This window comes from Lutzomyia longipalpis, chromosome 1 (genome assembly GCF_024334085.1).
Source record: "Lutzomyia longipalpis isolate SR_M1_2022 chromosome 1, ASM2433408v1".
Classification (NCBI taxonomy): Eukaryota; Metazoa; Arthropoda; class Insecta; order Diptera; family Psychodidae; genus Lutzomyia; species Lutzomyia longipalpis.
Window position 1 is genome coordinate 32291501 of NC_074707.1, and position 26683 is coordinate 32318183.

At 38.0% G+C, this 26683-nt stretch overlaps 7 protein-coding genes across 8 annotated transcripts in view; 4 read left to right on the plus strand and 3 right to left on the minus strand.

Moving 5' to 3' along the window:
* Positions 1-11596, plus strand: part of LOC129786104 (protein AAR2 homolog) — a 211345-nt gene extending 199749 nt beyond the window's left edge. Inside the window, exon 2 of the mRNA XM_055820921.1 lies at positions 11585-11596. The gene's annotated coding sequence lies outside the window, so the exon portion shown is untranslated. The remainder of the gene's footprint in view (positions 1-11584) is intronic.
* Positions 87-2644, minus strand: LOC129785998 (FACT complex subunit Ssrp1). The gene is made up of 4 exons (XM_055820745.1): positions 2469-2644; positions 1622-2373; positions 574-1558; positions 87-489 (listed from the first exon to the last, which is right to left on the minus strand). The coding sequence occupies exons 1-4, from the start codon at positions 2517-2519 to the stop codon at positions 181-183; spliced, it is 2097 nt and encodes a 698-aa protein (XP_055676720.1). The 5' UTR covers positions 2520-2644; the 3' UTR covers positions 87-180.
* On the plus strand, positions 2864-5007 carry LOC129786043 (general transcription factor IIF subunit 1). The gene is made up of 2 exons (XM_055820835.1): positions 2864-3207; positions 3271-5007. Exons 1-2 carry the CDS (start codon positions 3193-3195, stop codon positions 4882-4884), a joined length of 1629 nt encoding a protein of 542 aa, XP_055676810.1. The 5' UTR covers positions 2864-3192; the 3' UTR covers positions 4885-5007.
* Positions 4882-22360, minus strand: LOC129786045 (facilitated trehalose transporter Tret1-2 homolog). Of its 2 annotated transcripts, none has more exons than XM_055820839.1 (4): positions 22252-22360; positions 8956-9163; positions 8264-8608; positions 4882-6326 (listed from the first exon to the last, which is right to left on the minus strand). In XM_055820839.1, exons 2-4 carry the CDS (start codon positions 9142-9144, stop codon positions 5271-5273), a joined length of 1590 nt encoding a protein of 529 aa, XP_055676814.1. In that variant the 5' UTR covers positions 9145-9163; positions 22252-22360; the 3' UTR covers positions 4882-5270. The 2 variants fall into 2 exon arrangements, with proteins under 2 accessions (XP_055676814.1, XP_055676812.1); XM_055820837.1 differs by lacking the exon at positions 22252-22360 and adding an exon at positions 11530-12169.
* On the plus strand, positions 15023-17051 carry LOC129788154 (sterol O-acyltransferase 1-like). The gene is made up of 4 exons (XM_055824226.1): positions 15023-15153; positions 15470-15527; positions 15592-16212; positions 17004-17051. Exons 1-4 carry the CDS (start codon positions 15023-15025, stop codon positions 17049-17051), a joined length of 858 nt encoding a protein of 285 aa, XP_055680201.1.
* On the plus strand, positions 17097-21889 carry LOC129786032 (sterol O-acyltransferase 1). Its single transcript, XM_055820802.1, has 5 exons — positions 17097-17629; positions 17723-17891; positions 18062-18378; positions 20483-20771; positions 20839-21889. Exons 1-5 carry the CDS (start codon positions 17622-17624, stop codon positions 21754-21756), a joined length of 1701 nt encoding a protein of 566 aa, XP_055676777.1. The 5' UTR covers positions 17097-17621; the 3' UTR covers positions 21757-21889.
* On the minus strand, positions 21854-26402 carry LOC129785956 (uncharacterized). The gene is made up of 4 exons (XM_055820653.1): positions 26284-26402; positions 26027-26226; positions 25451-25954; positions 21854-25383 (listed from the first exon to the last, which is right to left on the minus strand). The coding sequence occupies exons 1-4, from the start codon at positions 26301-26303 to the stop codon at positions 22253-22255; spliced, it is 3855 nt and encodes a 1284-aa protein (XP_055676628.1). The 5' UTR covers positions 26304-26402; the 3' UTR covers positions 21854-22252.
* Positions 26403-26683: the final 281 nt, after the last annotated feature.

Consider the following 26683-nt stretch of genomic DNA (forward strand, 5'->3'; position numbering starts at 1 on the left):
AAAGAGTAAAAAAAAGTAATAAAATTAAAACAATAAATTCAATAAAACAAATCTCAAAACTTCTAGAAAGTAAAGAAAAATCTTAATTTCTATCAAAGAAAATTTCCTTTTTATTGAGATTTCAGAATACAATGAAAGAGAAAACTTAAGTTAAGAATTTTAAAGAAATTTCGTGGGAATTCAATCACTCTCCTCTGCGGCAGAACTCTCATTGTCCGACGATGCCTCCTTCTCCTCCTTCTTGTCCTTTTTGGGCTTTTTCTTCTTCTCCGACTCAGATTCACTCGTGGAATCCTCTTCTGAGATGTACTCCTTACTCTTGAAGCCACTTCCACTCATGCTGGTGCTCTTCTTGGGCGATGCATCCTTCTTGCGTTTTGTTCCATTGCTGCTGCTGCTCTCCTTCTTCTTGGATCCCCCTTCGGCTTTGTAGCTCTTCATTGCCTCATTGTACCTCTCCTTGTCCTTGTTGGCCTTCTCTTCCCAAATCTAGAAATTGAGGAAAGGATTTTAATTGAAAAGAATTCTGTGGGCAGACAAAGAAGAACACAAAAACAAGAAGAAAAAACTCACCGATTTATCCTTCAATTCCTTCCACATCTCACCACCTTTCTTGGCAATCTCCGTCACCGTTATTCCCGGATTATCCTTCTTGATCTTCTCACGATTCTCATTGAGCCACAACATGAAAGCCGTGGCAGCTCTCTTGGGCTTTCCATCATCCCTCTCCTTCTTCTTCTTCGACTTTGACGACGAGCTACTTGGTTTCTTCTCGCGCTTCTTCTCCTTCTCCTTCTTCTTTTTCTTCTTCTCCTTCTCCTTCTCCCCACTTGCATCAGATCCTGCTTCCGAATCAGACGAATCCGACGCTGCATTGCTGTCATACTCTTCAGCAACATCTGATTCCGGTTCAACGGGATTGAAATCCTCATCCGTGGACTCCTCATCGGACAAATCATCATCTTCACCCTCATCACGTTCCTGAGCTTCAGCCTTAACCCGCGCCAAGTAGGCATCGGGTTCATTCTCATTGTCCGAATCACTAAAGTCATCCTTGTACGTGTTCTTATCATTCTTCCCGGTGTTCTTCACATGGATCTTCTTGGCGACAATAAATTCAAAGAGTTTGTTGTATTCCTCCTTCTCAATACTGCTGAATGTATGCTGAGTGCCGGATTTGAGTTCAATCTCAAAGTCAAAGCTTCTCGTTGATCCACCGCTTCGGGCAAAGTTAACCGAAGAGATTTCCTCGAAGCGAATGTGAATTGGGGGCTTGTGGACGTAGATAAAGCCACGCTCAAGGGGGTAGAGGTACCCCGCAGCAGCCTTGAAGGAGCAACTAATGGCAGGCGTACCGGAATGCCCAACAAATGTTCCGGGACCGGTGAGTTTGCGATTAATTAGCACCTTCATTATCTTCCCCATGACTTCGTACACAGGCCCTGATAGATCCTTTGTGAGCTTATTCTCGTACTTTGTTTTGAGGTCTTCCTCCGAGAAGGGCAGCTCGATGTTTGTTTCTTCCTCCATTTGGAAGAGAAGCACAAGGTAGTGGTATCTGGAAGGAAGTTTTTCATTATTTTCTTTAGGAATTCATTGCAAATTATTGTTGATAACCCACCTTGTTTGACCTTGCTTGATTGGCGGATCCAAGGAGAGAACAAAGAACATTTGCCGGTTATCCTTGTGCGGTAGCAGGAAGAGCCTCAGTACGGTGGACATGGGAATTTTGTAGTCGAACGTCTTTCCGTGAAGTTGGAAAAATGTCTGGAAGATCTTTATATCGTACCGACCACGTGGTGTGAGGCAGTGAATCTCCCGGAAGATGGCAATTGCATCCCCGGAAACGGAAATTACGGACGCCTTGTTGATGACATTCTGGTAGAAGGCGTCCACGGGGTCTATTTCACTGGATTCCGTCGTGGGAATGTGATAGCGCATCTCCATCAAACTCACTGGAGCATCGTCATTCTGATGAAATTCCAGTGTCACCTCATTCTTCCCTGTGTTGCATTGCGACACGAGATTCAGTGGGATCTCAAAGCTCGTCTTGCTCTCCACATCGAAGCTCAGGACGGAACCATTGAAGTGAACTGTCCCCCAATTCCATCCCTTAACCGACAACTCCTTCTCCAGCATGTCCTTGCCGTAGTTTGTCTTGAAGAAATTGGCAATCTTCTCCTGGTCGCTCTCCTTGAAGCCCGTGAATCGATGGAGGGTGCCGTTCTTCATGAAAATCCTTATCCCGTACGTCCCTACGAATCTCTGAAAGTTCACAAAATCCATGTCAGCCGCATTCACCTGCTCAACTTTTCCAGTTTTGCTATTCTTAAAGACAATATTCTGATCCGTCATCTTCAAGCGGCCGGGAGTCTGCGGGAAAAGTAAAAGAACCCATCATAAGACGCTCAAAGTGCGCAAATTTTCCATGCAAGTTTGACGTTTTTACGGGGAATTTCCACACTTACCAGGCATCCTTTGATTTCCGCCTGAATATCATTCATCTCCAGGAAATCCATGACTATTTTCTAGGGGAATTTTCACTCTTTTAGCACAGAATTTCACAATTTTTCACTATTTCCCACGAAAAAACAATACACTTTTTTGTAGGTTAAAAAAGCGTCTGCTGAATGAGCGCCACAGCAAAGCGGTTTCAGCTGACGAATTTCGAAAATCGAATTTTAACAATTTTTCGCGGTTGTTCTGTACATTTCTTTGTGATGATTTTTTATTTCTTTTGCTTATTTTCCGGCTTTTTCGTGTTTTTCCAAGCAGGAAATTAGTAAGAAAACAAAGAAATATTGTGATTTATTGAACAAACTCACTTGGTCGACGATTTTCGACGAGTCTTGTCGAATGTTGTAAACTTCAGAGTAGTCCTGCGGCGGGATGTCAAAAATGACATCCGGGTCTCAAAATCGAAATAAAGAAAGAAGAAGAAAAAGTTTTTCTCCGTAATTTCTAATAAAAATAGGCATTTTATTGAAAAAAAAAGTAAAGTTTCTGGCTAGAAAATCCCCATCAGAGTTCCTCTGCATGGTTTTCCAAACATTTAGCACATCACGTGGCTACAAAAGCCAAAAAGAGTGAAAGTTGTGAAAGGTGGTTTGACGTTGTTGCATAAAAAATTGCAATTTCATCGCAATTTTCTGGGAATTTTCCTCCAAAAGTAGTCTTCCAATCAGCTGAAACATGAACACTGGATCGGTAAAGAATCCTTTTCAATAAAATTTAAACGTTTAAGACAAATTCCCAATGATTAATTTTCAGAGCTCTTCGTCAGCGGGTCAGTCCTCAGGAGCAGCAGGCAATGCGCCAAATATCCAGGAATTCGTGATCCGCGTGCCGAAGAATTTGAAGAAGAAGCACCACGTAATGCGCTTCAATGCAACGCTCAATGTGGACTTTGCCCAGTGGAAGATGGTGAAGATGGAACGGGAGAATAATGCAAAAGATTATCGCGGTATGGAGGAGGATGTGCCAAAGTTTGGTGCAGGATCAGAGTACAATCGTGATCTGAAGGAGGAGGTGCGGCGCAAGAAATTCGGCATAATATCAAGGAAGTACAAACCTGAAGCTCAGCCGTGGATTCTGAAGGTTGACAAGTCCGGGAAGAAGTTCAAGGGTATCCGGGAGGGTGGTGTTGGGGAGAATGCAGCTTTCTACGTGTTCACCCATGCTCCAGATAAGGCTATTGAGGCCTATCCCTTGCATGAGTGGTACAACTTTCAACCAATTCAGCGGTACAAGGCCTTGTCGGCTGAGGAAGCAGAGCAGGAGTTTGGACGCAGGAAGAAAGTGATGAATTTCTTCTCGTTGATGTTGCGGAAGCGTCTAAAGGGGGATGATGATGCAGAGGAGGATCCGGAAGAGAAGAAAGCCAACCGGAAGAAGGGGAAGGATCTCAAAATCAGCGATATGGATGAATGGATTGAATCATCGGATGAGTCAGATTCCGACGATGATGACGATGAGAAGAAGGAGAAGGAGGAGGACAGCGACAAGGAGAAGAATGCCAAGAAGAAGGGGAAAAAGGAGGAGATGGAGAAGAAGAAGAAAAAGAAGAAGGACGTCGACGATGAGGCCTTTGAGGAGTCTGACGATGGTGATGAGGAAGGCAGGGAATTGGACTACATTTCAGACTCATCCGACAGTGATTCGGATCATGAGGGGAAGATTGATAAAGATATGAAGGGTGTGGCTGAAGAGGATGCCCTGAGGAAGCTCCTCACGTCCGATGAGGAGTCTGAGAATGAAGAAAAGAAATCCGGTGAGGAGTCTGACAAGGAGGAAGATGAGAAGAAACCGAAGGAGAAGAGCGGGAAGGACGGCAAGGATAGCAAGAAGAAGAAGCTGAAGAAGCGCTCAAAGGATGACAAGAAGGAATCTTCGTCGGAAACAAGCAGCGATAGCAGTGATTCCGATGACGAAGGTACCCGGAAGTCAGGCAAGAAGCAAAAGGATAAAGATGGAGCTTCCGGTACTTCCAAAGGTGCCTCACGCTCATCTCAGGGAGAGTCGCAGAAGCGCAAGGCATCGTCTCTGCCGTCAGACCTCTCAACGCCAGAGAACAGCTGCAGCAGCCCCGTAAATACGCCCGGAAAGAAGATTAAACTCGACACTCCATCCCTTCCGGCATCCTTTGCGGGTGTTGTCAATGCCAGCAACAAGGAGGATTGCGGGATAACTGAAGAAGATGTCCGTCGATATTTGATGCGTAAACCAATGACCACCATTGAATTGCTCACAAAGTTCAAGAATAAGAAGACCGGAGTCTCCAGCGATCGCCTCGTGGAGACAATGACGCAGATTCTCAAGAAGATTAATCCCGTCAAGCAGACGATTCAGGGGAAAATGTACCTCAGTATAAAGGTCAACAAGTAGTTGGAGTCATTTAATTTTTCCTTTTTCTCTTGTCTTTATGTTCTTCTAACTACAAATTTGTTGTGATTTTTTTTTGCTAAGACGAGACAGAATACAACATGAATTAAAGAATTATCTAAGAAATACATTTTACAGAGTTTTTCTTCCTAAAATTGGGAATGTATACGTACACTTCTCATTTGGTCCTTAAAAACTGTTAAAAGAAAGTAAAAAGCTCCTTGGAAAGTACTTCGGGAAAGCCAATGAGCTGAATTTTCAATTTGTTAAGGTCATAAAAATTCATTAAATTCTTTTTCTTTTAACAAAAATAAATTAGAATGATCAAAGTGCTCAAAAGGAGAAGATTCCGCTCAATAGCTCTGACCTGGGACTTTAAAATCCCAGACTTAGCTCATTTCTCGACGACTTATGGAAATCATTGAGAATTTTCTTTTAGCCCAAACCCAATCATTTTCCATAAAGTAATCCTCAATAGCACCGAGAGATTGTCCTTTTGTCTCCGGAAGGACACTGTACAGGAGAACAACTCCAATGAGGGATGAGATTCCAAAGACAAGAAAGAGTCCACTCGTCTTCAAGTCGTCCATGATCAACGGATAAGCCTTGGCGACGACAAAGAGGACCACATTGAAGAGGCAGAAGATGTATCCAGCAACTTGACCGCGAACTTTAGCCGGAAGGAGTTCACCCACCATTATGCCGGGTAGCAGCATGTAGCCTGTGTTGCAGCCGATGTAGAGTACCAAGAGGAGGGCACAAACAATCCTTACGCCACCACTCATGCTCTCCGATGGGAAGATGAAGAAGATGATGGCGAGAGCTGTGGCCGAGAAGCCAGAACCCAGCCCTGAAATGATGCTCATCTTCCGACGTGGTGTGTACATGAGGAGGAAGCAGTAGATGAAGGTGAAGACGAAGCGTACGGCTGCCGTGAGAACTGCAGCCATTCCCGCACTCACAACATCCCCGCCGAAATCCCGAATAATATCCACGGCATAGAAAACCACGAGGTACACACCCGAGAAGATTTGAAAGAGATTGAAGGCATTGATGATAACCAACGGTTTCAGTACGGACTTCCGCTTGAGAATACGAACGAATCTCTCACTGGATGCCGTCATGAAGGCCTTCTCGCGTTCAAAGCGCATCGTTAGCTGCGACAGCTCACGCTTAGCCTTGTCATCGTCTCCGCGGAGCAATTGGAGGGCATTGGCGGCTTTAGCGGTGCGATTATGCCTCACAAGCCATGTTGGGCTCTCTGGGGCGAAAATGATGGCAATGAAAGCCGTTACAGGTAGGATTATGGCACACCAGGCTACATCACGCCAATGTAGGGCATACCCAAGTCCGTAGATTATGAGAATCCCAATTGAGTATGCAAAGAATGGGGCTCCAATCAGTGCACCCCGTAGATTTGGTTCAGCTATCTCTGCTATGTAGACCTGAAGGAAAAAAAAAATTTTTTAATTTTTATTTTAGTTTAATTTTCTTGCAGAACTTTTGATTCTGATACGTTAGCGCTGTATGTTGGTATGGACAGCATGGGGCTAAAAAAGTTAGACAAGGCCTTAGGAAAAGCTTAAAGAGATCATATTTCCCATCAAGATAGAGCAACCTGACCTGAGAAAAAACGTTTTAGAAAAATAAATTTCCTACAAGAATGACTGTTAAAGAAAATTCTTAATCACCAGGAATCTAAGGATTTCTCTAGCGAGAGTTATGAAGAATCAGGACTAAGTCCTTGCGAAAGCATCAGGCAAGGAGACAGTGGATCAGCCTATAAACGCACCCTTTCAATTTTGGTCAGAAAAATTGAAGGAAATAAAAAAAAATTAAGGAAATGTTAATAAAAACTTTCAGTCACTGAAGAAGACACACGGAAGCGTCGAAAGCTCTGGCTAAAATAAAAAGGATGCGTTTGGGCTGATCCATCGTCTTCTTGGCTAACGTTTTTGGTCTTTTCAGTAAAAAATTGTTCTAATTCTCCATTAATGAAATCTCCTTAAGGACTCACTAAACTAGCTAGATTTAAATAGTTAGATTAATAATTTATTAATCCTTTGAAGTTCGTGACTAATCAAGCGAGCTGATTGAATTCAAAATAATTTTTATGGGTTTCTTTAAGCTCAAATAAGATATTTTTAACAAAAAAAAATCATAACTCAAAAATTTTCGGTTTTTCGTTCTTCCTGATCCTGTGAATCCTTGGGGATGTCTTTTTGTGCTCATTTGGGATTGTAAAGACATAGTCTTGTACTAATTTGGACTCAATATTAAAAAAAATAACTACACAAAACGAAACATTTTAAAAATTGAGCCTTTGGGTCAGCGTATGATCCAATGGAGCTGGAAAGGTTAAAATTAACCCCAGTGTCCTCTACAGATATTTGGTAGCAGGCTACCTCGTATCAGGACAGATTGGTTCTTGAATAAATTTAATAAATAGGCATTATCGGCATCAATTTAGAACGTCGACATTGCGTGTCTCGATCAGAATCCATCCACTGATCTCGTCATAATTGGATCAATCTAAAATTTATTTACTTTTATTTATTAATTAATTTGTACAGTTTTATTGCCTTGAATTTAAGGTCTGTTAATACATTGTAATTATGCAAAATTAATAAAAGTTTAACAGAAAATTTTCCGCCTCGTTTTTCTCATAGATCAATTTGCTCTATTATTTAAATTGGCATTGTGATTTCTAGAGATGATATTTTCCAAATCTCTTACATACCATAAAAGCCCAGTTTACCCTACAAGATTTTTGCTGAATTAATGATTTTTTTTAAAAATATTTTATTCAATTAAAGCTTCTCTTTTGTAGGTAATTTGAATCATGCTATAGCTAATATTTTACTTAATGTAGATTTTAATTTGTTTGATCTTTATATTCTTAATGTCCTATTGTACCGAGGACTAAATTAAAAAATATCCCAAAAGTAGGTATTTTAATCTATATTTTTATTCAAAGAAAAATTCAATGAAAACTTTTACCCCGTTTTGTATATTTTATCTCTGATAAATAAAATGAAGTATAAAATGGCCTCAAAATTGCTCAATTACCTCATTTATGTAATCTTGTGGTTTTATATTCTTTGATTAAATTATTTTATTAACCTCGAATTACAAAAAGACTTACAAAATTACACGATTGTAAATATTTTACTGCTACGACGAAGGACCAGATTGTGATTCTTTTTGCCCCTCTTATATTCTTCTGGATATGGTTCTTTTTTTATTACAGCCTTTTAGACATTTTATTTTTGGAAAATTGCGACGAAATCATTGTTGGAACAGATTGTTTTACAAAATTGTTTAATTTGGATACCAACATTTCTATATATTTTACAAATGAAAGAAAAGCTAAAGAATTTACCTGAGCAGGTGCAAAGATAAGTCCTACAGCCATTCCCGCTATTACACGTCCAAGTAGGAGTATCATGTGTGATTGTGCCAATGCAATACAGATCCAACCGCCAATTAGTGGGAGAATGGAAATGAGAAGGGCGGTTTTGCGTCCACAACGATCCATTATGGGACCTGATGCGAAGGATCCAATGGGTGTTGCTGCACTATGAATACTGGCTACCCAGGATCCCATCCCTACATCCATTGCCAGAGTATCATTTGTATCAATCACCTGTGGCAGGAGTACAGCTGAATACCCTATGGGCATCCCACAAGCAGCCGTTGCAATAAGTACTGTTCCCGTGATGATGAGCTGATCACCCAAAATAAATAAGAAAATTAATTGGCCTGACTCGAGGGAGAAGGAGAAATTTGCGAGATCTCTTAAGAAATTATGCAACATCATACAACATTTAAATGCGAGAATGTGCTGGAATGGAATCAATTTCTCCTCATTTACTCAAGTCCGCAAATCAATTGAGATAAATTGACACAAATAGAGCGACCGAGAATGATGAGCAAATGTGAGAAAATTCAAGCGCATAGTCATCTCCCAAAAAAACAGCTAAATAATATTTTTTTTTTATTTCCTGAAATCTTTTGCAATCTCTATTTGCGAATTTGAGTGGTAGCCTTGAAGGAAGAATTATAGTTCCTCACCTGATGAAGAACTCCACGCTTTCCAATGGTTTCTCTGCACACCTTTGCTCCATCGTACAAAATCTGTGACCGTGGCAAACTGAACAAGTCCGTCTTAATACTTCCTTTAGTTGATTTTTCTCGCCCATTAATTGATTGGCTAGATACAAAGAACTTAATTTCTGGGGTCTTTTCATTTTTATTCAGCATACACTCATTTTCATGGTTCCTGGAGAATTTGAAAAAAAAATATTTCTTTGTTTTAATTAAAAAGTTCTGGCAGAGAAAATAAATTTAAATAACAATTGAGGTAAAAATGTTTTCTACAATAAATTCTAAGAATTTATTGTTTTCACATGATGTCGCTGGAAATTATTGAAAATTCTAATTGACTCCAATATATTGTTACGAGCATACTTCCAAGGAAAATTCTAGATCAACATGTGTGATTTATGTGATGCTTTTCATAAACAGTTTTGATCTACGAAGAGATAGACTTCCGATAAGAACCATTATAATTAAGAAGTTTAGCATTGTCGGTGAAATTTTTATCGCTAAAGCCGTTAGAACAGTTTGTTTAAATTATTTTTAATAGATTAATAAATGGAAATAGGGGAGTGTGGGTTTATTTATTAGGTTTCTGGCGAGAGTTGAAAATTTATTTTCATGATTTTCATTAAATATAATTTTGGTTGTCATTGTAAAGAAAACTTCTGTAGGAATCGCAATGATTTAGAACTTTTAACAATTTTTATTTAAAATTTAGGAAGAGTTCAACAAATTCCATTTTTCGTAGGTAGGAAGTGAATTTGAGAACTAATTTCGATTTAAGAAGTTATAAAGCAGGGAATTTTCTTTAGGAATAGTCGATTTAGAACTTTGTCTTGCAGGGAATTGTGAACGATTTTTGAATCAATTTTTAAGCAATAAAATTTCAATGATCTTTTTCATTCCCAATTATAAAAAAATATTAAAATTTTTAATATTTTGGAATATTTGTTCTTGTGGAGTTTTCATAATTATTTGACTATCTCTTGTGCATTCAATTAAGCTCAACGTGGTCCATTACCTTAACTTTTCCCTAATATTAACTAAATTTTTAATTCGTTATTAAAATGTTTATGTAGAATTTAGACCTATTTTTCAAGATTGATTGAGCTACAAAAAATATTTAATCAATTGATTTACACTACCGTGATGTCTCTAATCAATTATCAATAGGAAATCATTTTTTGCATATGAATTTTCCTTCCACATTTTCTAAATTATTTGCCTGACTCTCACATGATAATACATTTGTTTTAGGTTTATTAAACTAGAGAATAACTAGAATCTAGTTTTAACTAACTATAGAATTATTTCTCAAATTGTTTGCAGAAAAATTTGCAATTCATCTTTCCGCTGAAATCATCGTGATTAATTGTTTTTCATTTTATGAAAAAAATAAACTGTTACCCCTGTTGCCATTTAGTTTTAGAACATATTTCATAACTAAATGTACAATTTTCTTTATAGGAAATGCCAACACAATACCAGCTGCAAAGTAAGACATCAAGGCTAAATTATTTAATTTTTTAAATAAATATTGGATCTTTTTGGGAAAATTATTCAGTTCTAAAAAATTAACATTCATTGATAAAAAAATGTACGATAAACGTAGATTTGAATTGATGTTTAGTAGATAGTTCCTCACATAGAATATTTTTTCTAAATCCTAAAATATGCTGCAAATACTTATTTAATTATTAATGGAGCTATAATGACCTAATCTAAGAATTTCATTGGTCGAATTTTCGGTCTAAGTATTATTAGTTAAAATATTTTTTCTTAAAACAAAAGTTTCGAACAATTTGAGTCCTTCCTCAGGGTCTAAAACAATTAGTTTCTACTTTACCTCTTCAGAGCATTCTTTTGCACAGTTTATGCAATTTTAACGGGGATGTATTTTAAACATAAAACATAAAATACATCAGATTTTTTATTTAATTCTTTTCAACTCCTCAAAAGAGCCCTGGTCATCTATTAGGTTTTCAGAAACTAATAAAAAACGAAATTTGCCAACTATGCGGTCATTCACTCTCGATCACCACTTTGGGTAAGAAAAAATAATCACGTTTCTTCGTAAGATGATGTATGTAAATTCAACGTCTAATATAAAATTCCCAATTATCACAAAAAAATCTTATGTATAAACGATGATTTGTTATATACACCATTCAATTCCAGAGAGTACCTATATAGCATCACTAAAAATCACATGAAAAACTGCGACAAATTCTCTCGGGGCTTCCCATCAATAAAAAAGGTGCTAAACTCTATTTTCAGAATAAAGAGATAACATCCAAATGATATCACCCTATTGATAAACTAATTTGCCTCAAATTAGTTCATTTCAGAATACATAATATACCTACTATGAATTCTCTTTTTTTTTTCCTATAATCAATGGACTTCATTTGCAAACGATATCCGTTTCGCAACAACTTTAGCTGATGCAAAAGTAGATACTTTTTTTTTGCTCCTGATTAGCTAAGAGAGGCTAAAGTGTTGGATAATCATGTCAATGTAGGTGAATGATTGACTTTAATCACTTACATTTTTATTCTGGTTGTGCTTTAAACAACAATTTAAATGTTTTTTTTTTTCTAACAATAAAAATTCACAAATATGTTTAAATCTTTGCAAGAAAATTGCAAAGTCACTTAGAAAGAAAATTTTCTAACATTTTTTGGTAAACTTTGATCACAGATTGAAGAATCTTTGTCGATTTCTTAGAGTTTTCCTTTTAATTTATCGACAATTTCTGTAAATTCAAGTAAATCAGATCACTTTCCACTACTTTTTTGCACACTTCAGCATTTAAAGCCCACCGTGTAATTAAGCAATTTAAAAACACATCAAATTATTCTTTATGATCGTTTTATTTCTTTTTTTTTAACACGAATATGCGCTGAGATTTTACGGAGACACCTTAAGTACAAAGGATAGAAGCGGTGGAAAATGTTAAGCACCACACTCACGACACAAATGAGAAAAAAAAAGTTTTTCTCTTTGCCTGGCAAGAACAGAATACTTCTGAAAGCTCGAACCTCTTCACGGGTTCCAACTCTTTTTGCAACTGATTCTCATCGACTCCAAATGGCACGGTTTCATTCAACTTCATTCTCTCTCTAGTTCAAGGTACAAGGCGCTCTGCTCTCTGTCTTGTCGTATTTCTTACGTCACCGCGCTCTCTCAGCTGGTGAAGCGTGTTGCATAGTTAATGATTAAGGCAATTGGCAAGATCGAAGCCACTACAGAATGAATTCCAAATAGCCGGTAAATTAATAAGAATTTTATCTAGCACGTGTCATTTTGCTCACAAACTTACAAAAGCTCTGAGAATGTGATACCTACAATTTGTTTCTCTCTCACTCTCCCTCCAATTAATCGATCTATATGGCGGGAAAATTGCCCACTTGTGGGAGCTTTTTGCAATTTAATTTTGAAAGCTCTCACGGGAAAAAATCCCCCAAACTGACATGGCAACAATGAGGCAGTCAATGAGAAAATAACAAATTAATTTATTTGGAATACAAACAATCATTAAAATTCGTTTAAGATGATTGGGTGATACAATTTCGCGAAGAAATAGGCGAGATTTCATCACGTGCAGGAGAAATTTTCCATAGAAATCAGTCAATATGTAAAGTAGTTTTCCATCCAAAGAAGTGGATGTAATAGAACTTTGGAAAACACAAGATTCTTAAACTATAATATAACCAACTGAAACATTTGTGATCTTTGTCAAAAAGATGGGTTCAAAGGAGTCCATGTACTTTGAGGCTCTCATGGAGATCGTCTCCAATGATATAAGTAGGGGAGACTGGGGTAAAAAAAGTCAATTTGCATAAATCCTTATCTGCAGGATTCCCCAAGGACAAGAAAATTTCTTCGATAGGTCATTCTTATAGGAAATTTCCTGGCCTACAACTTTGTCTCAGACCATTTTTCTCTATCTCCACGGGAAATATGAGTTTTCGAGCTTTTCCTAAACCCTTCCGCTTCTGACTTTTTTTAAACGCGGCGGGTAAATATAGTCACCAGTTGGGTAAATAAAGTCGGTCGAATTTTCCGACATTTCCAATGATTTCCCACCTGAGAGATTGACAGTAGTTGATAGCTAAACTTCACACCTTTTGATCCGCGACAAGGAATTTCACTTTTATACGCACTAAAACAGAGAATTTTGCGATTTTCTCAAACACGCCATTTTGCAACAAATGAATAGAAAATATGCCAAAAATTTCGATCTCCCATATGATTTACATGGGATGACTAGATCTACCCCAAGGGGTATGTTTTGATTCAAATAATTGTACAGAAAAATCATTAAAAGTTTGTGAAAAATACACCTTGGCAACATTTTCTGTACTAATCCAGCTAGTGAGAAAAATTATCAGATGGGAAAACTGCTGAAGGAAAGGTTCGGAAAACGCGTTTTTCTCAATACGCAAAAGTTTGGGAAATGGGCCAAAAATTTATTTTCATTTTTAACTCCCAAAGTACTGATCGGATAACCTCCAAATTACTGTCAAAAATTGTAGGTTGGTAGGGCTTTCCACCCTAATTTTTTCCGATTTTTCCGATTAATAACTTCGGAGAAATTGGCATTTGAAAATTCGAAAATGACTTTTTTTACCCCGGTCTCCCCTATCTTCGTCACGAGAAAAGGATTTTTGTTTATTTTTAGGATCAGCTATAGGAATATAGAAAAATTTGTATAGAAAACATAAGTTCTTTACCGCCTATTATTTATACTAACATTTTGTAGGAGAGAATTGTCTAATTATGATCTCTAATAATTTAAAAGTGAGTGGAAAAATGGACCAATTATAACAATTTAATTAAAAATCGTAAAATATGTAAAAAGTAGTTAAATAGCTTTTTTTGCAAAATTAATTTCTATGTAGATACTATTAAAAATTTTTAAAGCTCAGAAAAGTAAATAATTCTAAATTAGTTAAAATTTATTACCATTTTTATTATTATTATTAGCTTAGCCTAATTTATCTATTTTTTATTACACTCACCATAGATTTTTATATATCACGGTTAATTAAATTGTTTACATTATACTAATTTGTTACTCTCTGGCATAGAATAAAAACAATTTAAAGAACGCATAATAAAAAGTTAATTTTCCAGACATTTAAATCATTTTGTTGACGAATTTTCAATGTTTTTATTTTCAGCTTATTGTTAAATAAAATAATTATAAATTTTTTCGTGAATAAGGGCATAATGGAAATCCTCGGTCATAAACCAAAGAACATAAATTGAGAGTAAAAAAGAATAATGTAAACGTTCTGGTAATCTTCACAACACTTCATTAATCTTATCCCTTAATAAAAAACCTAGACGCTATTAAATGCAAATGTTAATGCACAATTTTATTTTTTTTAAAGATCAACTCATTTCGATTAATAAGGTCATTTGCCTTCTTATTCTTAATGATAATTTTTTGCGTCCTGTTCCTCATAGCTTAAATATAAACAGGTGAGTTTCATATTAAAATCTCTCATTTCTCCTTGTGATGTGATTGAATTTATACCTTCGTAATATACGGATTGCCACTTTATATTACAGATAGGTAGTGCAAAAATAAGACTAATCCATGGCTCCAAATCCTAATGAAAAAAGTGAAATACTCGCGGAAAATCATGAATTACCCAAAAGTGAAAAATACTACAAGGAGTCCATTGACGATGTGATCCTAGAATTAGCACTGATGCGTGTTCAGGAACGTACCCAGGTATATTTAACAATTAATTAATATATAGGAAAAATGGTGATAAGGGTGATAAGTGTTTAATTTCCTCTTAAACCGTTTTTTTTTTTTGCATTTTCTGACCTTAATATAGGTACTACAGGATAAGACTATTCGCGATATTAATAGTCGTTTGGATGTTATGGTTGAACAGTGATAAGTGAAATAAAAAGGTTTGACTTGAACAACATAGAACTACGGAATTTCTTTAAGGAAGAGAAATTAATGACTAATCGCGGAGAAAGCGAAAACACGGATGTTCTTCCTGCTAAAACATTCATGGCTAGAAATTCCCTTCTCACAGACTTGATGAAGGTGAATCACATTAAGATGATCTACAATCTCTTCGTAGTTATGATGATTATCACGTTCTTGAACACCGTTGTTGGTGATTTAGTTACTGAAGGCAGGTTAGTTCTTTGTTTTATTGAATAAAGGATGAATTAAAATTCTTTGAATACGAAATTAATCGTATTATAATAATTATTTTTTTAGGATCAATTTAGGACTATCTCCCATAAAAGTGGGTTTTGGGAAATTTCATCTTGCATTGATTGCCTGGTGCGGCATGCAAATGGTTATCTCTTTGCTTTACTATCTGTTCAATTTCTGGGCTTTCGGCCATCAGAATCTTCGGAAGACGCCCGAGCAGCAGAAAATCTGGGATTACGCCTCATTAATAGGATTTATTGGCTATTTAATCATTTTTGTAATTGGATCGATAAGGGCTGTGCTCTACTTTGATTTGCCTCAGGCATCATCATTCGCTATTCTAATGGAAATGGTGAGATTTTTGTAAAAAGTGAAACCTCTTTCATTCTTCTAATAAACTTTTATTTACATTGCAGTGTCGCTTTGTTATGAAAGCTCATGCTTTTGTACGATCAAATGCACCGAAAGTTTTCACTGGAAAGGTCAAGAGTGACGATGACCATAGGACAGCAGCTCCAGTGCTTCCGTCTTTCAAAACGTTCCAGTACTTTTTGTTCTGTCCTACCCTCGTCTATCGAGACTCTTATCCGAGAACAAAGCAAATTCGTTGGAAGGTTGCATTCTTCCACTTCTTGGACGTCTTCGGAATCATCCTCTACCTCAGCTTCATCTTTGAACGCTTCTTTCTGCCGAATTTCAAAAAGTTTGGTGAATCTGAAGTCGAATTGAGCACTTTGGTGCTTCCAATCTTTTGCACAATATTACCCAGTACGGTTATCTTTATCCTCTGCTTCTACTGTGTCCTCCATGCTTGGCTCAATGGCATCGCTGAACTTCTACGTTTTGCCGACCGTATGTTCTATCAAGACTGGTGGAATTCAACCTCCTACTCCATGTACTACCGCAAATGGAATGTCGTAGTTCATGACTGGCTATACACCTACATCTACAAGGAAATTCACGATAATATTTTCATAGGGAATAGGCGCATTGCCACTGACATTGTTTTTGCCACATCTGCGATCTTCCATGAGATTGTTCTAATCTTCGCTTTCAAATTTTTCTATCCGATTCTATTTCTTTTCTTCGCGGGACTTGGGACCATTTTTATGACTTTAGGACGCGCCTACCCTAAAATGTTTGGTAATATAGTTATGTGGCTAACGCTGTCCATTGGGAATGGTATCATCTATAGTCTCTACACGATGGAAAACTATGCAAGGAATAATTGTTATTTTAAGGATACTACCAGAAGTTTCTTCGTACCTATTTCGTGGTTTTGTAATGGGATGAATTTTCATTATAATTCTACAACTAACGCATAATTTAGAATTTATAATTTGAGTTTTGGTTGATTTTAAATAAAAAAAAATTAATTTATTATTAATTAGTTTTAAAGTTTTAACTATCGTTGGGAAGTCTGAGGTACTTGACCGTTTAAAAACCACATTTTAAGATATTTAGTTATGAAGTCAATTACTTTTACTTTATTGCCTGAAAATGTATAAAATAGGTAGTCAAAAAAGATCAATTTAACCCATTTAACCAATTTAAATTATTATATGTGACATACTTGCTATGTATATAGGTATTTGCAATTAATCACAAAACAATTGCAATGTAATTAATTTCTTTGCATTGGAAAGAGAAAATTCTTAAAGAAATTCCAACGTCTTTTAGCGTTTTATTCTCATTTTATTTTCTACTCGCAATTTATGTGATTTTTCCTCTCCATAAAGTTCAAGGAAGAGCTTTTCTTTTTTTTTTCTAAGATGAAATTTAATCCAAGTGTATTTTCCATTAGGCATGGAGTTTCCCTTCTTTGCAGGTGATAACTCGTACGTACTGGATTAATCGATTGCTGATTGAATTGTGATACCCATCACCAAGTAGCTTCAATGAGGAAAATTGACATCACATTCAACACCAACAATCCATCACAATACCAGCCGCCTCGTTTGCGTGCACCACCCACGGTGGGTGGCAATTACAGTGGGTGCGCAAAAGTGTCTCAGCTGAGATGGAGAGTCTCCACAGAGCTTCATAAAATCCATAATCTATCCCAACAAGTCGTCACAATGTACTCAGATGATCGCCTCGTTACATCTCATGCCGAGTACATTCAACACTTTCCTGGTCAAAGTACATCAGGCTACAATAGAGAGTCTTGTTGACTATACTAAACCCCTTCCTACACGCGATACTATATTGGAAAAATAGCGCTGAGACACTCTATTTGATAATCCCCTGTGGAAATGAGTTAAAGGCGGGAAAAACTTTGTGATTGAGAGACACAGAGTCAGGGCTTTTTTTTATCAGCATTCTCCAAATGTTTCAGTACATTCTAACTCAAACGGTTAATCTTATCAACTTGTGAGTGCTACGGAGTCATTTAATCATTCTCCTCAATGCTCAATTTCATCGCATTCTTCCTCAGAGCTTCAACATGAACGGGTGAGTTTCTACTGAAAATATTTTTCCATCATTAGACATTTGTTTGGAAAATTCCTTTAACAATATTTAATACTTTAATCTTAATTCTTGCAGTTTCCACAAGGAGGGGGCTAACCCACCGATGATGGCTACATCGAGTACCAATGAAAATAACAATATTCCCGTGGAAAATCACGAATTGCCCCGAGATAGAAGATTCAAGGATTCCACGGACGATGTCATTCGGGAATTGGCTCTAAAGCGTGTTCAGGAACGCGTGGAGGTGAGTCTACCAATTAATTCCGGCACGAAACCTCTTCCCAAAAAATTATCAATATTCAATATATTGATTTAGTGAGATTATTTTTGTCTCCGCGTGTGAAGTGTTGAACTTGCCCTTTGTACGCTGAAGCAGTTTTTTTATCATTTGGATTTTTTTTGCCCCCTCAATAGATACTCCAGGATGAGATTAGTCGCGATGTGAATCGTCGTTTGGGTGTTATGGTTGAGCAGTTGATAAGTGAAATGAAAAGGTTCGATTTGAATAACACAGAGCTGCGGAATCTCTTCAAGGATGAGAAACTCATGACTAATCGCAAAGAGACTGAGAAGACGAATGCTCTTCCCGAAAAGGAATTCATGGCAAGGAATTCCCTTTTAACGGACTTACTGGAGGTAAAGCACATCAAGACGATCTACAATCTCTTCGTAGTCATGATGATCATCATGTTCTTGAACACCGTGGTTGGGGATTTAGTTGCTGATGGCAGGTGAGTTGATTTTTAAAGGATAGTTATTAAAGAAAAGGGATGCGGGATAGATAATTAGTTGGTATACCACAATCGTGGCATACCAAGTATTGTAATCGTCGGAAAAACCGACCACCTCAGATCGGGCTCAAACTTGGTATGAGCACGTTTTAGACATCCCACATTACGAAAATGGTGGTGGAAAATTTTTGATCCGGCCGGCCTGCCGGCCTTCCGGCCGGCCTGCCGGCCGGCCTGCCGGTGGTCCAAACTTTGCCTTATATCTCGAGAACGGTAACAGATAGAGACTTCGCGTTTGAAGTTTTCTATAGAAATGTGGGTGTAAAATTTCATTTTTTCACATTTTCAAAATTCAAAATGGCCGCCGTCCGCCATTTTGAAATACCGGCAACCACTTCCCTTATAGTTAGAGGTCTGAAATTTTAGTATGTTGTAGTGCTCAGTGAGACGTTTTCGTCGATAACTCATACTTGGAAATCGGTCAAGCCGTTTAGCAAATATGGCGGTCTAAAGCAAAAAGTGTTTTTTCGATATAACTTGAGAACGGCTTGACCGATTTTGACGATCTTGGTATCAAATGAAAGGTTTCAAGAAGCCCTACAAATGTCTAGAATATTCCAAGTTCCAAAAACATCCGCAAGAGGCGCTAAAATCAAAAACAAAAATTACCTAACTTTAAGGGGCTATATCTCCCAACATCTGTTATAGATTTCCTTTAAATTTTGATATGTTGTAGCCTGACTCAATATCTTTTACCAGTCCGAAAATGAAGAAAATCTATGTCGCCGTTTAGAAGATATAGCCATTTGAAAAATTCTTGAATTTGAAAAGTTCTAAGAGCCATATCTCTTGAACCGCTTGAGCGATTTTGCTCATCTTAGTATCAAATTAAAGGTTTTGCAAAACTCTACAACTTTCTAGAACATCAGAAACCTCTAGAACTATTCCTTTAGGACGAAAAGTGCAAAAAACTGTTTTTGTTGAACAAAAATCCGCCATTTTGTGTTCTGGAGGTGACCTTGGAATGTATCGAAATATATGTCAGATTATAGCTTATTTCAATACCTTTCCAGAAATAGTCAAGAAATTTCTGTATGTGCAATAGAACTTGAGATATAACCATTTTTGTCTTTCGAATTGATGAATTTCATAAAAAAAATCACCTTTGCCTACTAATACTACTCACAAATTAAATTACAACGCATAGACTGACCCATCCGCGTTGTGGTATACCAACTCTAATAACTGGACGCGTTATGATTGACTTTTCTTTATCGTGATTTGTAGCTTGTAAAGTTTGAAATTTTTGAGGTCATTGATCTCTTTGATCTCCCATTAAAACGATAATGTTATCTAAATTGAAACATATTTTCTCGTAAAAATCATTAAGAAAGCTCGAGAGTTATAATCAGTTTTCTTCATTTTTAACCCTTTCTATTTTTACGTCTTAAAAATCTATCTACGCATAAGTTATTATGGTCAAACTGACAAGAATATCATTCATATAAAATTGTAGTTAGTTGAATTTTTAAAAATAGACAAGAAATGAGTAATGTAATAGAATTACACAATAATGAATCAGTAGAAGCAGAAGAATGAATCAGTGAATGTAAAATATCACAGAATGAATTAGTCGTAAGAATAGAATTGCATTCAAATTAGATTGAATTTTAGACGAATATTTTCGCTAAATTATTAGTTTTATCAAAAATATGCATTGCAAAGGAATTTTCAAACGTTATAAAAACGTTGAACAATTTAGAATAAACGTCGAATGTTAGAGAAGGAACGTCAAACACTAAAATATAAATGTCAGAAGCGAAAAATGTCCAACGTTAGAAATGTCAAACCTTTTAAAATAAATGTTAAACTTCATAGAAGAAACGTCAAAATAAAGAATCAAATTTTAGAAAACGAACGTCAAACGTTAGAAAAGAAATGTCAAATATAAAAAAATTAACGAAGTAAAATGAGAAAAAATCTATGTTAGCGCCTTATTAAGAAAAATTTTAATGTCCTAGAAAGGAATCTAGGATTAGGCACTTGAAATACTCATAAAATTTAAATGTACGAGCTAATCAGAATAATTTCATTCTTCTATTAGGATCAATTTGGGACTATCTCCCATAAAAGTGGGCTTCGGGAAATTTCATCTTGCTTTGCTGGTCTGGTGCGGTATGCAAACTGTTATCTCTTCGCTTTACTATCTGTTCAATTTCTGGGCTTTCGGCCATCAGAATCTTCGGAAGACGCCCGAGCAGCAGAAAATCTGGGATTACGCCTTATTAATTGGATTCATTGGCTATCTAACAATCTTTGTAATTGGATCAATAAGAGCTGTGCTCTACTTTGACTTGCCTCAAGCATCATCTCTGGCTGCTTTACTGGAAATGGTAAGATAAGGCCTAAACTTTCTTTGATCCTTTTAATAGTATTAATATGATCTTATTTGCATTGCAGTGTCGCTTCGTTATGAAAGCTCATGCCTTTGTTCGATCAAACGCACCGAAAGTTCTCACTGGAAAGGTCAAGAGTGACGATGACCTCAAGACAGCAGCTCTAGTGCTTCCGTCATTCAAAACTTTCCAGTACTTTTTGTTCTGTCCTACTCTCGTCTATCGAGACTCTTACCCAAGAACAAAGCAAATTCGCTGGAAGGTTGCATTCTTCCACTTCTTGGACGTCTTCGGAGTCATCCTCTACCTCAGCTTCATCTTTGAACGCTTCCTCCTGCCGAACTTCAATAAGTTTGGCGAATCTGAAGTTGAATTGAGCACTTTGGTGCTCTCAATCTTTGGCTCAATGATGCCCAGCACAGTTATCTTCATCTTGGGCTTCTACTGCCTCCTTCATGCCTGGCTCAATGGTACTTCTGAACTTCTACGTTTTGCCGATCGAATGTTCTATCAAGACTGGTGGAATTCAACCTCCTACTCAATGTACTACCGCAAATGGAATGTCGTAGTTCACGACTGGCTGTACACCTACATCTACAAGGATATCTATGAGAATATTTTCCGGGGGAACCGAGCTATTGCCACGATGTCAGTCTTTGTTATTTCCGCTATTTTCCACGAGATCGTCCTCATCTTTGCCTTCAGATTCTTCTACCCCGTCCTGTTTATTTCCTTCGCGGGATTTGGGACCATTTTTATGACTTTGGGACGCACATACCCAAAAGCCTTTGGCAACATACTCATGTGGCTATCGCTGTCCATTGGAAATGGCATCAACTACAGCCTCTACACGATGGAAAGCTACGCAAGGAGAAATTGCGAATTTGAGGACACAATGTGGAATTTCTTCGTCCCTATTTCGTGGTCTTGCAACGGGGTTAAACTCAATCCCAATTGGAGCATTCAAAATCCATTTTCGTGATTTTTCTCTCAAAAACTTGAGAAACTTACAAGTTATCGTGACTTCGTAATACTTATCAAACATCTCACAAAGTAGTTTAATTTTTTGTATAAATTCATTTTCTATTAAATAAAATTTACTTTATTTACCTTGATTGATTTTTTTATCAAACCAAAAAAGGGCTTTGAAATATATTTACAGAGTTTTTGTTTAAAAATAATATAATAATAGTTAGTTAAGGTTTTGATAAAGTTTTCTTAGTTTGCATTTTTTAATATTTTATATCGTTTTTTGAGGATCTCAATCATCAAAAACGTTCAAAAACATTCTCAAATTCTCTCGTCCAGCGACGTTGTGATTCATTTAAAATTACGATCAATTTTAAATAAATCAAAACATCGCCGTTTTTCAAGAAACTGTCTTCTTTTATGAACCTTTCCAAATGATTTTTTAACAAAAATTAAAAATAATTAAAAATTATCAAAACCTTAAGTGAATAAAAGGATTTTCTTTTACCTCACCAATCCTGCTGTCGCACCTTGTCGTTAATTTCAGGGCAAATGGAGCTAAGATGAAAGTTTGTGTGTGAATTGGTAGTGTTGGATACATTGGGTCCCTCTGGGAGGTACAACGATGATGAATTCCCAGGCGTTAGATTCTTCAGTGTGCTCGAGTAGTTGAGATGAAGGTGGAAGGGATCATCCCCGGGCGGAAGATGCGGCGAATTGACTCCCAGTGGCACGGAGAAGTAATTGGAGGACGGCACAGAAGAGTCATAGTTGATGTTTGAATGAATTGGTGGAGGTGGATAGAAATCTGGGATCTTTGCACTTGGTGCCTTCTTGGCCTTCGCTCCTGGCGTTTGGGCATTGAACTTATTTCCTGCATAAGACGGGGAACTCTTCATGTCTCCTCCTTTTGTGTAGTCCATCGGGGGCAGTGTGTTCTGATGGGGTGGTTTGTTGAAGTAGTACGATGAGTTCTGCTGTTGCCCAACCTTCGGGACACTCCCAGCCTTGTTTGAGTAGTCATAGAAGTCATTTTCCGGAAACACCGACATGCAATTCTGCGGTGGAGGGACGAATGTCGTACTCGTGGGTGGATTGAAGAGAATATTTGTGTTGTAGTCAGTGTTGAGATCAATACTGGGAAAGAGATTCCCTCCTGGTGGTGCAGGAGGGAGATCTAGTGGTGCCTGATGGTAGTTCTGCGGGACTCCTTTCTCCTTCCTATTGCATCCAATGAGATTTTCCGCTGAGTAAATGTTGGAATACTGCTGACTTCCTTTATTATTATTGTCCGGATACGTTATTCCCTGATCTGCGTAGCTTCCCGGTGGATTCATACACTGGAATTGCTTTTTATCCTTCAGTGGCTTCCGGGAGGGATCATCGGTGTTCTTACTGTTCTTGGGCTTCTTCCCCTTCTTGTTCTGCTCCACGAGAAGTTGACTCACTGACAGGAAATTCCCCCCAGATTGATGATGATCCTGGTAGTTTTCGAGGTTCTGCGGAGGAGTCTTCTCCTTGACAACTTCTTGCGTGGCTGACGTTGTACTAAGCGCCAGATCGCCGTGAAGTGTTGGCAGAGTAGCCTGTGGCATGTAGTTGTGAAGTGTTGGCGGTTCGAGGACATTGGACAATTTATTGGGGGACCAGGAGAAGTTCTCATCAGGCGGATGAGCAAAGAAGACATCAGACTTGCTCTTGAGATCAATACTCCCCCCAAGAGCCGGAGGTGGTGGAGGAGGGTACGTGAATGATGTGGATGCATTGGTGGTGTGGGTAAAGTCCAACGGTGGAGGGATGTGGAAGTCATTTGTCTTCACTTGATGACAATCCGAGTTAGTCATCCAGTTGACATTGTGATACTTTGATTGCTGATTCTGATTCTTCTTTGGCGGAGATTTCTGGGCACTTTGCGATCTTCCCTGATCCTTCGGGTAGCCCTTTGATTGGGACTTGTGCGCTTGCTTCTGACCCTGACTCGGGTAGAATTGGTAGTTTTTGGTTGGATTCTCATAGTTCTGCTGGCGGTAGTTTGAAGATTGCAGCGTTGCGTCGATTGAGAAGGGATTTAGGGTGTTGTAGGTGGATGTTGAGGTGTAAATTGGGGTATTCTTGGGGGCGCTGCTCGTTAGGCAGAAGGAGAAATTGGTACTAATGTCATTTGTCTGCTTTATCCCCACGGGATCGTTGTACGAGAAGGGATTGTAGGTGTTGTACGTATCATTCGCCGGGAAGGAAATGTTGAGATTAGTTGGAGCCTTCGTGTAGTAGCTCTGAGCTGATGTTGTATTAGTCAGGGAGAATGTAAAGCTTCCCTGACCCTTTGTTGCATCCTCACTGACATTTGGATAAATGTTCAGTGGCAGTGGCAGCCCCAAATTCCCATCCGGAGGTGGTGGAACTGGATGACAAGATGAATTTATAACTGAATTATGCGTTGATGTGGCGGCAAATGAGAAGGGATTGTACAGAGAATCTGCTTTGTAGGTGGTGCAAGGAGCAGTTGTTGTTGTCTTTGTTAGACTGAAGGTAAATTCGGATTTTGTGGGATTCACACTCGGTGGTGGTGGTACATCCGGAAGGAAGGGCATCGACGTGTAACTGGGAAAGACACTCGAATTAATCTTACTGGTGCAGCTATTTGTGAAGCTGTAGTCAAATGTGGAGAAGGATTCTGAATATGAAGCTGGAGTCTGTGCCTCCATTGATGGCTTCTGTGGACCCATATCCGTTCGTATTCGGATTGAATTGGAAACACCTTCCGGGGGAGCTTTCTCCGGAATTTTCTGTGGAACCTTCTCTAAATTCTCCGCAGGATAGAGCCCCGGATAGTCATCTCTCCCACCAAAGAATGACGAAAGATTCTCAAGGAGAGCACTACTATTCTCCGCCTCCTGATCTTCTTTCCCACCTTCGGCCTGATTTCCAACATTCCCGGAATTTGTGGGAGATTCCTCCGCAAGAGCTGATTCGGGATTTTTCCCACCAGCTGAGGAGACAACGGGGAAGGTCATGAGAAAAGCAGCCGTTGGGGATAAACATCCGGTATTTGATCCTCCTGAAGGCACTTGTAAGCTCGCAAAGATATCATTGGATAGATCTGAGTGGCTGAGAGGAGCTGAAATCTCCGGAGGATCAGGCATCATCTCACCACCCTTTTTCGTTTCCTCCACCACCTTTTCATCCAGTTTCTTTGCGCAATTCTCCTTGTCAGCTTCCTTCACCTCCACAACTTCTTCAGGCTTGGATTTCTTCTCCTTCACCTCTTCTTCCACTTTCTCCTCTGCTTTCCTCTTCTCTCCCACCGTCTGCCTTGTCACACCACCCATTTCTTTTCCTTTAACTTTTATTCTCTTCCGGATGAGGCGTTTCTTTTTCTTTGCAACGAAATTACTCCTCAGTGCGGGGATTGGAATCTTCCCGAATGGAATTCTTGTTGGAATTGGCTGTGGGCGGATTTGAATCCATCTTCCTTTGCTCCTCTTCTTCCCTACTTTTGCGCTTGAAGAAGCAACGGGGATTTGCACATTGTTGGTTTTTACAATTAGCAATGGGGGTGGTGGAGCCTGAACCACAGGAACAGGCAGGAAGAGTCCCGTAGCCATAATAGGGGTAGTCAGGCTTGAATGGGTGATTGTAACTAAAGAACAAAAAGTAAAAATAAATTAATTAATCCAGCAAAAATGTTGAAAAAGTTGAGTACTTACCATTCTTGGAAGATATTGCACTGATTGCGGGAGTTTTAATGACTTTCTTTGCTTCCACACAGCTGAGAATTGTCGTAACTGCAGCAGCGGATATTGTCGCAGGAGCAGCAGTTGAGGCCGCCACAGGAGACTTCTGTTCTGTATCTTTCTCCTTGCCTTTGGGGCTTTTCCTTTTACTGGTTTTCTTTTCACTTTTTGACGAGGAAGTTTTTCCTCTGGATGATTTCTTCGCCACTGCCTTCTCTCCATTTTCCTTAACAGCCTTTGTAATTTGCTCCGAAGAGAGCTTATTGGAGTACTTTTTCTGTTTTTCCGGTTTTATATTAATGCCATTGGCATTGTTTTCCTCCTGAAGTGACTCAATCCGCTTTTCCGTGAGATCTTTGGCAAATTGTTGAGCTTTGAAGATGGGTATTGTTATGTTGGCCTGTCGCAGTAGCTCAGCCAGTTGACTATTCCTACATCGCAGTACAGCAATATTCTGCTCAAATTCCTCACGTTCCTCTGCAAAGAGCCAAAAAGGACAAATTAATTGAGGATCTTTGAGAATTTTCATCGTTTTTTGTGATTATTTACTCAAGAGAACTTTGTCGCATGCTGACAGCATTAGCTCATTCTGCTTCTCCTGCAGCTCCTCAATAAAGGCAATAGTCTTCTGCAGGATCTCAATTTTACTGAATGGTGAACTCGGGTCATACTGGGGTAGTTTCTTGGCCAAGGAATCGAAAGTCTTATTTAACCGATCTCTCCGATCTTTCTCCCATTCTCTATTTCGCCTGGAAAACAAACAGTTTCAGTGGAAATTCTTTCTCTATGCTTTACCTGTAACATACGGTGAGCTTTTCTTCGTCATTATAAATCACTACATATTTGGGAAAATGTATTTTTTTTAAAGAGAAACAATAACAATCTTCTATTTTCCTTTTTTTCTTCAGTAGTAAAAAATTAATCTGACAGATTGAATGAAGTTTCCCCATAAAAAATTGTCCTACTATCTGTAGACATTTCTATTGACATGGCAACGGACAATCATTGGACATTCTATTATGTTCTATATTGGAGTCATTGGAGTAGATACATAAAATTCTTTAAAAAAATTGCAGAGTTGAAGATAATACGTTACTATTAATTTTTCTTATTAATTTATGTGCAAAATTCTCTACATTTTGTGATATTAATTTTTATAAACAAAATTCCCAAGATGCAAAGTTACCAAAATTTCATTCATTAAAA